Raw genomic sequence first — 14,363 nt, 5'->3', positions numbered from 1 at the left:
CACTGGGGCAACTCCAGGCCCCCTGGGGTACCTGTACTTTCCCTTCTCCTATTAAGGGTCACATTGAAGTTAGGGCAATTAGGGGAAATCCAACATTATTCAATATAAACAAAAGCAATAAACCCTCTTTGGGGAGTAAAGAGTTTAATTTTTCAGATCCATCAGGGAAAACACTAAAAGAAAAATTTCTTTGAGGAAGATTAGCCCTGAGCTAACATCTGCTGCCAATCCTCCTCTTTTTGCTGAGGAAGACTGGCCCTGAGCTAACATCTGTGCCCATCTTCCTCTACTTTATGTGGGACGCCTGCCACAGCACAGCTTGACAAGCGGTGGGTAGGTCCACACCTGGGATTCGAAATGGCGAACCCCCGGCTGCCAAAGCGGAATGTGGGAACTTAACCGCTGCGCCACTGGGCCGGCCCCCAAAAAGCTTTTTAAAGGAAATCTGATCGTCTCACAATAAGACAATTTGGTTTTCTTTTAAACATTAGATAATGTTGCTTATTAGCCTGTAAATGAACATTACCTGCATCACAGATATGTCAAAACACTTAGTTAGCAATGGAGGAATCTATTATTACAAAAATTGAAATAATTAGAGTATTTAAATAATCTAGTAGGCATCTTGAAAGACAAATCAGTCCTAATGAGGTCATTCCTACAAGACAGACTATTTCCAGGATAAGGTAAATGTAGCAAATTCAGGTCATTTTTAATTTTCTCAGTGAAATATATACGAAAGTTGAAACATCAGAAGCTGAACAATAAATTTCAATGTTAGCTAAAATGTTTTAAAATCCATAACTATGCTTTCTTTTTAAGAAATTATCTTCAATAATATATTTCCAACATTTGCACATGTACTTTAATTTTATGACTAATCAAGGCTAAAGGGTCATTTTCAGCGTGCTTAATGATTTCCATCTTTTCTCTAGACTGTTGTTTATCACTACTATAATAATTTTAATTTTTCCAATGTCTCTCTTTTTATAGAATAAGGATAAAATGCAATGAAATAGTCAAATAAGTGCACAAACATACACTGCTGTGAAGATAAAGATGTTGACATCATTGCAACCAAACTGTTAGCTGGCTGGCAGTGCCACTACTTAATAGCTTGAAATGTGCATTTGTTCATCACTAAGGGTCCAAATTCAGCATACAAAATCCAATTCAGAAGGGATCATCATAGTGTGAGTTGTATGAAAGCGAAATGTATAAAATTTTTGAGGACTGTCCATAAATCAGACTTGGCATGTTTTCTTTTTTTTCCATGTAAATGTGTGGTCTTTGGAATGACTGTTTAATTATCATGACTTCTTTCTGAATACAGAACACTTGTGTGTATGTATGTGCAGGTACCACCAGCAATTCAATGCTTTCTCACCTCCCTCCGCATAAAAGTTATTTGATAGTTTTCTTCAAATTATCTAAGTCCAGTCATTCATTTTTTTAGCACAATTCATTAAGCACCTACCCTATATCATGTACTATACTTGATACTGGAAATATAAAATGAACAAAACATAGTCCTACTTTCAAGGAACTCACAGTCTAGTGAGGAAACAATTACAATAGCATCTCAGTGTTATGACAGAGGTATCTATTGCATGCCCTGGGTACAGATGCCCTGTTTGGGTTAAGGGGAGAGTAAAAAGGTCTGCAAGGGCTTTTATCCTAGAGGTAAAACAACTTGAGTTGAATCATAGAGATGTGGAATTAGTAAGGTAGATAGAGGTGGGAGGCAACGGGTAGCGGAGGAGAGGTGTTTTTGGTAGGCTTCTTCAGGTAGAGAGAACAGGATATGCAAAGACACATATCCATGAGAGAACACAGCACCTTTGGAGAGCTGTAAATTTGAAGTGGCCAAGAATTACACAAGAGGAAAGTGGTGGTAAGCCACTCAGTTACATGAGTGGGTAAACCAAGTTCAAACTTTGTTCAATTTACAAACATGTGAGCAACTGGCCATGAGATAAAGACCGAGCAAAATCAATGTGACCAGCTGACGAATGTAGAATTTGGAGAAGTATAAGATGCAGTTGAAATTCATAATGTATTAGTATCAATAAAATGATAATATCTGGGAGGACATTTAAAATATTTTCTTTCTTTCTACTTCTCTGCATTTTCCACAATTAATGTTAAATTTTTATATTTTATAATAAAATGGTAACAATAAAAATATTTCAAGATGAGTATATTTGGGCATGCCTGTGTGTGTACATGCATGCATGGATGGAAGTCATTCCAGACTGAAGGAAACTAACATGTTGACGATTATCTTAAAGTGGAAGAATTATAGGTGATATTTTCTTGTTTATATATTTACCAAATAATTTACATATTCCACAATAAATAATAAATTAGTTTTATAAGCAGGGAAAAATGTGTGTCTTTTTCCCACAAAACAAAAACATTGTTGTTTTGTCACTATATGCAAACTCCTAATGCAAGGAGCGTAGCTGGGATAAACACAGGTCAAATGTAAACATATACACAAAAAAGAATTGAACTTTTTATTACACAGAAATTGTACTGTATTGAGATTATTCATATACAATAGAGCGGCCATCAGCTTGATAAGGCTTGATATCAAGGGCGTGATAAGCATTTTTGTCATGGGATACATTTCCCTTATGGTATTGCTTTGTAATAAGATTTGAATGTTAATTTACATTCAGTGTGATAATCCCCATTCCCCAAAAACCTCAAATGCAAAATGAAGTCTCCCATACATACATACATATAGTCTGAATAATGCCTAATTTTCCTAGTATTGTTTCATTTTAACATTTCACTTAGTACATGGTAAGATTTAGTAGACTTCTAAGTATTCTTAAACAATAAAACACATGATGTCTCCTGAAGTCAATCTCCAACAATTTCAAACTTTGACAAAAGACCCCAGGTAGTATTAAAGTATTATACAGTTCATTTATCTCAAGATTCCCCTAAAATTACTAGCTATACTTGACACTCAAAATATTCTAAAGTCATATAAATTGACATATTCTTATTGTTAGAATTTCTCTTCTCTTTCAATGTCTAATGAAAATAAAGGATCTTAATTACTCAGCTATTTTTAAGCACTTTCTCTCTACTGCTCATTCTCTTAAATATTACAGATTATAAGATCCCAATTTGCTGAGGATGAATAAATGATTCCACAAAATATATCCACTATTAATCAAAAGAAATCCTTTTAATCACCCATACACTTTCCAGGACAAACCAATGGAATGATGAAAATGAATATATGTTCAAATTAAACATGTCCTCATAGAATCTATTTAAACAATATTTTCAGCATCTTCTCTGTCACTAGTGTAAAATGTGTGATTTGGAATGTCAATAATCAAACCATTCTAATGCTGCCATTTCCATCTGAATTACTGAAGATAATCCAACAATTTCAGTAATGACTCCATGGCTCTTCCATTTCTATCGTCACAGAATTTTAACTTCAAAGGTGCTTCAAACTTACTAAAGGATGCAAAAATTTCAAGGAAAAAAATGCCATGAAGCTATTACTAAGTCAGTTTTAGTGAAAATGAGTATTCCTACTGGGACAACCACTTTAAAGAGTTACCTGATTGTTTTAAAATTAAAACCACTTCCTCTATGATCCAGCAATTCCACTCTTAGGTATTTACCCAAGAGAAATAAAACCACAGCCACAAAAAGACTTGTACAAACTGTATACAGTAGCTTTATTCACAGTAGACAAAAAAATGGAAACAATCCAAATGCTTATCAATAGACAAATGGATAAACAAATTGCGGTATATTAATACAATGGAATATATTCAGCAATAAAAAAGAACGAATTACTGATAAACATAACAAAATGGATAAATCTCAAAAACATTATGTTGATCAAAAGAAAAACAGACATAAGAAATGTATACTATATGACTGCATTTATATGAAGTTAAGTAACAGGCAAAACTAACCTTTGGTGACAAATAAGAACAATAACTATATCTGGGGGATGGGTAGCAACTGGGAGGGGGTACAAAGAAACTTTCTTAGATTATGTAAATCTTCTATATCTTGACAGTGAGGTTACACAGATGTATACATTTGTGAAATTCATCTAGTAAGAGTACACTTAAAATCTGTATATTTCATGTATGTATATTTATGTAAACAAAAATCTAAATAAGTAAATAAAACTCAAATCAGAAAGATGCAAATGTACCAAAATTGTTGTAATTCTAGTAGTGGAAATAGGAAAGACCAGATTTAAGTCCTGTATCTGCTAATTAGTTAATCAGCAATATTGAGCACCTATGTACAGACAGCCTGACACAGAACAAATTATTGGATTAGTAGAATAAAATCAGCACATAAGCCCATTTCTTCCATTTTTGCCACATAAGACATAACAATCTTTTTGAAGATAAGAAAAGAAAAATAAACATTCACACTTATAGCAATGTTGAGAAAAGCAAAACAGTATCTGCTGAAAGCCTCCAAACCTAGTCCTCTGTGCATTTTTCTAACACTATAAAACCCATTAATTTGCCAGACACTGTTCTAAGGACTTAATATAAATCAACTCATTTAATCCTAAAAACAACTCTATGAGATAGATACTATTATCATCCCCATTTTACTGATAAGGAAACTGAGGAATATAGAGGTCAAGTACTTGCCCAAGGTCATACCCAGACAGAGCCAGGCTCAAATCTCAAGCAGTTGGTACCAGGGCCCATGCTTTTAACCACTACACCATACACTGGCCTCTAGTCTTCCAAAATGTTTCCTAAGCCTCTCTTTTCTGCCTGTGTCACACAATTTCACTCCTACAATGTAATTCAAGGCTCACACACCCAATTTATTCCTGAATTTTCCAGCAAAATCTCTAAATCAACATTTCTCCAAATATACTCTGGAAGTAGTAACTTATAAGAGGACTTAAATTTTTGTTAAACAGATATTTGTTGATTTTTGATTAAGACAAAATAGAGAAAGCCCTGACAGTGATCATGAATTTGTTCAGAATTTTTCCTAATGACCTTAGATTCAAGATTGCTTTAGGCCAAACGAAATTTTAAATTTTTCTTGGTATCTTTATGTCCAAGTCAGGTAACTTTAACTTGTACAATTTTTAGTTGTACATGATTATCTTTACCACTTATCTAATATAGTTCCAATCATCAGTATGTATTGAGCTCCAACTACAAAAAAGCACTCTACAGGACACTGTGGAGGTCAATGGTTAAGTGTAAGAGATTGCTTCTTCTTTCAATGAATTTTCTAGCATAATATTTCTCTCTAAGCTAGGATATATTAACTACCAAAGGTCTAATGAATTCTCAACCCCACATCCCAGGGGGGAAACGGCATGTGGGTGACAATGTAGTAGTATCTCACTGTGGTTTTAATTTGAATTTCCTTGATGACTAAAAATATCGAGCATCATTTCAGATGCTTATTTGCTGTTTGTGTATCTTTCTTGATAGCGTATCCATTCAAAATTCTTGCTCATTAATTGCCAATTTTTACTGCATGCCCTTACTACAGTCTTCATTTACCGATGAAGAATATAAGGATTAGAGTGAAATGACTTGCTCGAGATCATGCCACTAGTGACAAAGACGGTTTGTAAGTTCTGATTTAACTAATTTTAAAGCCTACAATACTTTGCTATACTGTATCTCATAAGACAAGCAAAGAAAGTATAATATTAAATTCTGAAAAGGACAAATAGAAACATCCAGCATTATCATCACTAAAACAGTATCATCAAAGACTACCAACTGTTAGCACAGTTCAGGAATGTCGAATACTTAAGTTCCCCTCTTTTAACTAAGACTTAGTCATGAGCATTCTGATGCTTACTTACAGCTTGTCTTTGAAATTCTTCTAAACAGAATATGAGCTACGTAGGTTACAAACAAATAAAAAAAACTAATCTGTTGTGTATTATTACCAAATGCTAAACATAAATGCCAAATACCTGAGGTGGACAGATAACACTTCTGCAAAGAAAATCACCATCTATGGTACCCTAATCTGTAAGCATTGGGCACCAAGTTCACTCTTACATTTTCCTCCACAAATTTTCCATTCTCTTCCTCTACAGTTTTCTCTCATATCCTGGAACTGTCTTATTTGGGTGTCTAAGAAAGACAGAAGGGAATGAGAATCTGTTGGTCCATGAAAGACCAGATGGACTGTCTCAAGCTCAATTCTGTACTCTAAGGTCTTAAAGGTGTTCCCACCTTGAAACTAGACCTATTAATCAAGACATAAATAAACACAGTTCTTACCAAAAAAATATACAGTAGTATAGTAACTAGGAGAAATTCTAAAATAGAGCACTTTATATTTTTAGTTATCATAAGAAAAATATAAGAAGTGTTCAGGCAATTGGTTATACTTAAGTGATTAATTACATTAACTGTCTTTATGCAGGTCCAGAGCAAACACTACATACTGAATACTATTTGTTGAGATTACTTTAAAGTCACAATCATACTTCTACTAGATATGAAAACCAACAGTCAAGTTGTAGTATGTCAATTTTGGCAAACCAATAACAACGTTGTAAAGAGTGGATCAGTCTGGATCTATATTAAAAATTAGTCACTAAAGGAGGACTGAGTGTCATAAAACACAGGCAATATGAAGAAGAAAAAGTGAATATAAGTAAAGCATGGGAAAGAAGGAGGGACACATTAATGAATTAGACATACACACTAATGCCCACAAATAACCCACAGAGACAGAGAAAGTACCTGGAAAGCTGTGAGTGCGCCAGTCCCTGGGTTATACAGGCATCGCAGCGAAGGCATGCTGTCCGCCAGGCTGGAGCAGCCCAGCCACAGAGACCTGGGCATAGAGCACTGCAGAGAGAGGACAACTATGAGATGGGACAGTATGAGACAGGATGGCACAGATTACAGGAATTTTCAAGGCTTGGCTGAATGCAATAATCCAGTTGAAACTGGCCTTTATGATAGAAACATCTTTAAGAAATATACTACTTACTCTTTCTAACCCCAAAGAGAAACTCAAAACGGATACTAGTGGCCAAAGAACAAAGAAAAAAAAAAAGGTTATAGGTCCAAAACCCAAATATTTAGTAGAAATTTTTGCCCCTGTTCTTTTATGTATGAGTCTAAAGGAAATTTACTTCTTAATCCAAATTCTTTTCCTCTATACACCTCAACTCATCTCCCATAAATTCACCACAGGGTGAAATATTGTGCAGATTAAGCAGAAAAAGGAATAGTTCATGGTAGCATTTCAATATTAGGAATGATAAATTAGAAAACAAAATACCACAGGAAAGTTAAGGGTTTTTTTAGAAGGCAGGGAGAAGGAAAAGTGTTATACCCCTACAGCTTTGACAGCAACTAACTCTGCACAGTTTGCATATGTTTTACGTGTCTTGTTAGTTTGCTATTCATTAACCAAAATGCATAGTTACCATAGCAGCTGCCTCTTCATCTTTCCAGATGGATTGGGGCGGGGGGACAAGGGAGGGGGGCAATTCAAACAGAAGGGAAAACAACAACAAAGAAAGAAAAGGAGACAGGGACAGAAAAAGTGAGAGAACCCAAAAAGCTCCTGGTGTTAAAACCTTCTAAACAAAAAAGTATGTGTGAGTGTAAATATACATACATAGTGCATTCAGTAGCAAATAAGGGTACAAATTATTATTTCTAGTAATACTAATTAAATAATATTAGTGTTATTGCTCCTATAGCTTTATAAAACATTATACCTTTTAGAAGAATTTTTACATTCTTCAAGTTTCTCTAAAAGTATCCCAGGCTGAAGTTTTGTCCATCAACTTGGGTGCTATTACAGCCTAATAATACTAAAAAACTAAATACCTGATTGTAGCACAAATAAAAACAGGAATACACATTTTAAAATAGCAGTGAATGCACATAATACTAAATTTTAAATTACAAGTTTTGAAATATTTAATATCATCGTGGGGCTTTTTTTCCTTTGTAAATCACTCTAGTTATAGGAATTAATAATAGGAAACAAAATATGATATTCATTGTTCACACTATCTATAACTGACATAAGGATAGTATACTGCAAAGGACTCCAATCTGGTCTAGACCTCTGCTTTCAGATCATTATTTCTTTATTTTTTAGTTAAGGTGACTGATGTCCAGGAGAAAATAAGTTTTCATCCATGATCAAGAATTTAGAAAGTACAGAAGGAGGAACTAGAATGCTGATCTATTGTTTCTTAGTGCCAAACTCTTCCTCCTGCCTCCATCCATCCCTTGTCATAAAGTGGAGACATGAGACTTCAAAGAAGGGTATCTGCTAAAGGCATCACTGGATAACACACCAACCAAAACAGCTAAACCACTTTGAACCACTACAACAATCTCCTGTTTTCACTGTTTCCAGTGTTTCTTCATCTCAAACTACAATCCATTTTACAAACAGCAGCTAAATAGAATAATTACCTTCACTTTATCATGTCACTCTTGTCAGTAATTCATAATGGCTCCCTGTATCTGTTGTATGAAATCCAAGCACCTTATTTTCAATCTGACCCTTCCCCACTGCCTACATTAACTCACCTTCTCTGTCCTTCCAATTGGCTGGCACTCTAGCTAATGAACTACCTTGACATTTTGTTCAAATACTCATTTTACTCCCATAGCTTTAAACTCGTAATTTCTTTCTCCCTTTCACCCTGCCAATGTACATCCACCATCTACCTCTCTAGCTCCTTAACACTATTATACTAATTTCTTTCTCACCCAATAGTTCTCAGTGGCAGAGATTCTCATGTTGTGAGAAGGCAGTAGGAAGAAAAGAATAAGGGAGAGCAGGATAAAAAAAGGTTCTTTCCCCTTAAGAATCACTGTTCTACTCTTATTACTGCTCTACACTGGAAGAATCAAGTTCTTCATTAAAATAATTTCTGTAAGTAAACGATATTAAAAATTTCTAAGTCGAATGTTTTAGTCATTTATTCAACAAGTATTTATTGAGCATCTTCCTTGTACTAGGCACTGTTCTAGGCACTAAGGATAGAACAATGAACAAAAGAGACAAAAATCCTTTACCTTCTAGTGACACTCACTCAACCTTAAATTCTTTTACATTAAAAATCCTTAATGTAAAAGAAAGGGGCCATCCACATGGCCAAGTGGTTAAGTTCGCACTTCATTTCAGTGACCTGGGGTTTCGCCAGTTTGGATCCTGGGCACAGACATGGCACCGCTCATCAGGCCATGCTGAGGCGGCATCCCATGTGCCACAACTAGAAGGACCCACGACTAGAATATACAACTATGTACTGGGGGGATGAGGGGATGAGCAGGGAAGAAGATTGGCAACAGTTGTTAGCTCAGGTACCAATCTTTAAAAGAAAAAATCCTTAATGTAAAAAACTCATTGTTAGTGAGTTTCTCTCGTTGTTAAAGAGAGACTATGTACATTATTAAGCAGTTGGTTAAAGTTCTGTATATGTTGGGTAGAAGAGAGCTTCATTTTGAAGAGGGACTAAATTTAAGAAAAGTGGGAGGGGAGAAGAAGTGAGAGTAAATAAAAAGGGAGCATGAAAATACAGAAGAGGAAAAAGGAAATAGTGGAAAAAATGGAGTAGGCACTGAAAGATAGCTTGTCACATCTCCCCATTCCCTTCAGAATAGGTAGATGGCTCATACACTTTTAGCCATTTTGAAGCCACCAGCATGATTTCCTCTTTTTTTAAATTAAAATATGCACATTTATTTGTATTTATGAATGCTCCTTGCTGAGTTTTTAAGGCATGACTCTTTTGAATATTTTGTCTGCTTCATTTTATACTATATCTTCTGTTATTTTTGCAGTATGTACTTAATTATTATCTGATTTTCCTTACTGTTACTCATTCTAAGGCTCTTCCTCATTCATTCATCCCTCCATCAAAACTCCTAACAACTAAGAATTTGAAAGGGCTTACCCTATCTCCTTAAACTAAAGTTACAAAAGATAATTATAATCAATAACGAGCCACATACACCCAGGAAAGCCACTACATATAGTGGTGTGATTTCTAAAATAGCATTAACTTGCAAACACCACACAGAGGATGCATTTCCGATTATTACAAGACAATTGGTGTGGGTATGAAAACTGTGCTTGAATATAGTCAGAACTGCAAATTACCATAAGATTTTATATGTTATAGCTCAATTTAAAAACTATTTTCAAATTGGTTTGTATTGTGACAATTAATCTTATCCATACTGGTAAATGTCACTTCAAAACACCAAGGAAAAAATATAATTACAAAATTAATGGAATAGGCTATAACTTCTACGTTATCTCTTTCCCTTCTATCTTCACATTTAGGAGCATTTTCTAAATGAAGGGGAATATCAAAGGAAATTTGGACAATAAGTAACAGAGTGGAAAGGAGTGCCATTTTGGTTACTATTCCTATGTATTCTATATATTTCAGGGCCATCCTGATTTGTCAATTTCTGACAAAGATGTAAGATCTTTTCTGTCCTTCAATATTTAATAAATAATCCCCTTTAAATTTTACCTTTAAAATACCTAAAATGCACAAAGTTTTCTACTTAAAGATTGGGCTGAAAAAGTTTGTTTCTCCTTACAAATCACATTTAAATTCCTAAGATTTTTTACCCATACTTACAAAATTTTTTTTAATTAAAAAAAAAGCAGATTCTAGGGGCTGAGTGGTTAAGTTTGCATGCCCCGCTTCAGCAGCCCAGGGTTTCGCTGGTTCAGATCCCAGGCGTGGACATGGCACCCCTCATCAGGCCATGCTGAGGCGGTGTCCCACATAACACAACCAGAGGTACTCACAAGTAGAATATACAACTATGTATTAGGGGGTTTTGGGGAGGAGAAGAAGAAGAAGGGAAAAAAAAGGATTGGCAATAGATGTTAGCTCTGGTGCCAATCTAAAAAAAAACTGATTAAAAAAAAGCAAGTTCTAAACTAAGCTGCAATCCAGCAGCTACATTCTCACGAATAAATATTTAACTTTTATTAACTGTTAAAGGACTTGTGAATGACCTATCCCTTAAATGTTTCTCCAATGCAATCTCAGAAGCTACAACAAAGTTCAGATCATACACATGCCTCCATCCTATACAAATCCAGCCCTACACAGAACATAATTGTTTCTTCAGCTCATTTCCCACTTTACCTCACCCCAACTAACTCTCCTTTGCAAAATCAAAGAAAGTTGAAGACCACAGTAATTTATTAAAACTGAAGTTTGTTATCCAATTGAGTTTACCAGCTTTTAAAAAGCATATACAGTATTTTAAAAAAATACCTGAACATGTTTTCTACTACTTGAAAGAATCAGAAAAAGAGACTGAAATGTTGCAACAAAGGGCCACTGGGAGAATAGAGTATCTAGTGCTCATTAGGTTCAACGGTACAAATTCATTTTCACAGAGAACACTGAAAACACTGACTCCTCCCCCAACTTGGCTGCCCAGAGAAAAGTCACAGTTCCTCTTCACTGATAGAGGGCCCTGCAGGCAAAGGGCTAGCCTCAGCATTTACTATATAAAAGCTGAATGACAAAATCTCCTAAACTCTAGTCCCTGTTGGTCAACTTCTAGGAGTAATAGAAGCTATAATAATCAACAATAAAAAGATTGCTGCACTGAGAGTTTATGTATCCTTAAGTCATGGAATAGAAGAATTCCCTTTTTACTACTGTATCAACTAAAAATTTCAGGCCCAGAGAACTACAATATTCCATAGGCCATGTAATATATTGGCTCTACCTATACAAATTCAGTGACTGCCTCTTAAGAATCTCAATTTAGTTCACTCACTTTAAAAATGAAACTCCCACCTGTCACATAGGGTAATCACATCTACTCAGCCTAATTGCACAAGGTTGTGGTAAAATTAAAATAAGGGATCTAAAAACTCCAAAGTGCAAAAGAAAAAAATGTAAAGTGGTATCATTACCAAGAACAGGCTTCCATGAATGCCACTTGCATTTCAAAATGTTCTGGGAAGCCATTATGAACTGCAGACCATGAAATCAATAAATTAATCCATCAATCAAATATTTATTGTTCATTACCAGAATGGACACAGGTGGAGTATAAGGGGAGGAGAACCAAAATTTATCAGGCATAAATTGTTTGCCAGACATTGTGTCAGATCTATTAAATACATTATTTCATTTAATCGTTACAACTCTGTCAAAGAGTTATTAGGATTTTCATTTTAACAGGGAAGTAAACTCAAGTTCAGAGAAGTTACAGTGACTAAATGGCAATGGCAGAAATAAGACCCCAATGTGTTTGTCTCTCAAAATCCACAGACTCATCACTATGAAGACCCGTTCTCAAGTAGTTTACATTCTATTTTAGAGAGAGAAGTTAACTATACAAACAATAACGACAAGGAAAAATACAAGCATGAACTAAATTGTGTTAGACAATAACTGCTATATAACTTGAAATTTCTAATTTTTAGAAAAGTTCAGACACAGGCTTTAATTTTATTGTAGCACTTGTTACTGTATATAAATTAATTATATATTTGCCTCCTCCATCAACTGTATTCCTCAGAGATATGAATCAAATCTTATCTTTTTTTTTTTTTTTTAATCTCCAGCATCTGGTCATAGCAGATGCTCAATAAATGTGTGCTTAACGATGAGAGATCAGTGAGAGCTACATATCAAAGAGAACTAAGGAAGCATTTTTTGTTTATGGAATAGTGAGAATACTGATAAAATAATATTGGTTATTTTACTGAGACTGATCTTCCTAGATTGGAAGATACGTGTATTGGATAAAGCTCTGTCACAATTTATTATCTTACTCACCTGCAAAACAATCTAGTAAGGTAAATAGGACCCAAAGACATTAAATAAATTACCAAAAGCTGATGGGTACCTAGCAAGCAGTAAATATGAGATTCAAAACTAGATATTCTGACTACCTAGGTTAGTGCCTAGGTTAATGGCTCTTAAAAAGTCAGACATAGAGTTACCTCATTTATTAAGAAATGTGGAGGGGCCAGCCCGGTGATGCAGCGGTTAAGTGCACATGTTCCGCTTTGGGGGCCCAGGATTCGCTGGTTCATATCCCAGGCGTGGACATGGCACCGCTTGACAAGCCATGCTGTAGTAGGTGTCCCACATATAAAGTAGAGGAAGATGGGCATGGATGTTAGCTCAGGGCCAGCCTTCCTCAGCGAAAAGAGGAGGATTGGCGCAGTTAGCTCAGGGCTAAGCTTCCTCCAAAAAATAAAGAAAAGAAAAAGAAATGTGGAGCCAAAGGTAGTTTAGGGGCACTGGACTGACTACAGAAACCAAAGAAAAGGAAGCCCAGCCAAGAGGCTGTTGTAATCATCAAAATAATGGCCATGGAGAAGACAGATGTAGATCAAAAGAAGGATCAACAAGAATTAATGACTGAGTATAAGGAAAGAAGGAGGATGAGTCAGAAATAACTCCAAGATTTCAAACTTGACGAACTAGAAGAATGGTAGTAGCACTGTCAGACACGGGTAAATTGAAAATAGTTGGGAGGAAGGTGGGTTAGATAAGTTTAGAAATCACAAATTTGACATGATAATAAATCTCTAGCATGTGAGTAAAAATATGGCACAAAAATTCGAGTAGAAACCTGTAACAATTACATAGATGTTGGAATCACTGGCTTCTGTATAAGTTGCAATGCACTAGGTTAAAAGCATTTGCTGTAAAAATACTAGTGAGGTTTTTTTGTTTGTTTCTTTGTTTAATAAAATTTTAATTGATTCCTGTTCCCTTATCTCCTTTCCTACCTGAACAATTCAGTTCAATAGTCATTAGGAAAATACAGGCTAAGTAGGCATCAAGCTGAGAGGCAGAAATAGCAACAGTGGCCCAAGACAGACTTTTGGAGTCCAAGTGGTGTGAGCAAGGTATCCCTGTGAAGGAAGAAGCCTAGCATAGCATTTTAGAGCCCAAGTAGGGTGAGGGAAAAAATCTGCACAGGAGAGTAGACTGGCATGTGGTGTTAGAGCCCCCATGAAGTGAGGAGGGCTTCCACATGGGGGACTGGAGTGGCAGTGGGCAGGATGATAAGGGTGCTCATATGATGGGGCAGGGCAGTGAAGGTTCCTAAAGTGGGCAGAAGAAGACATTGAGGGTTGAGGGACAGTGGCCAGCATTGAGTTTCAGACCTAGTGGGGCAAAGGGCGTTAAACGGGCTACGGTCCAGCACAGGGTTTCAGACCCAATGGGAAGAGGGGGATGGAAGTGGTAGACTAAGGCAAATAGATCCCAAGAGGGTGAGGGAAACACACATGCAGAGTATGGGATGGGAAATAGAAAGAGCTGTGTCAGCAATGGGAGATAACTTATACAGGGGATTGATCAAATA

The 14,363-nt window shown here is 35.7% G+C and overlaps 1 protein-coding gene across 5 annotated transcripts in view; it reads right to left on the bottom strand.

Annotated features, from left to right (window-relative positions):
* Positions 1–14,363, bottom strand: part of BTRC (beta-transducin repeat containing E3 ubiquitin protein ligase) — a 163,879-nt gene that overhangs the window by 102,689 nt on the left and 46,827 nt on the right. For 3 of the 5 annotated variants that reach the window (XM_046653331.1, XM_046653333.1, XM_046653332.1), the window contains exon 2: positions 6,750–6,857. The exons of the other annotated variants lie outside the window; for them this stretch is intronic. In XM_046653331.1, the coding sequence (XP_046509287.1) occupies positions 6,750–6,857 (108 nt within the window). The remainder of the gene's footprint in view (positions 1–6,749; positions 6,858–14,363) is intronic. 5 annotated transcript variants of the gene reach the window in all.

This window comes from Equus quagga, chromosome 2 (assembly GCF_021613505.1).
Source record: "Equus quagga isolate Etosha38 chromosome 2, UCLA_HA_Equagga_1.0, whole genome shotgun sequence".
Classification (NCBI taxonomy): domain Eukaryota; kingdom Metazoa; phylum Chordata; class Mammalia; order Perissodactyla; family Equidae; genus Equus; species Equus quagga.
This window is presented reverse-complemented; position numbering and strand designations above follow the sequence as displayed.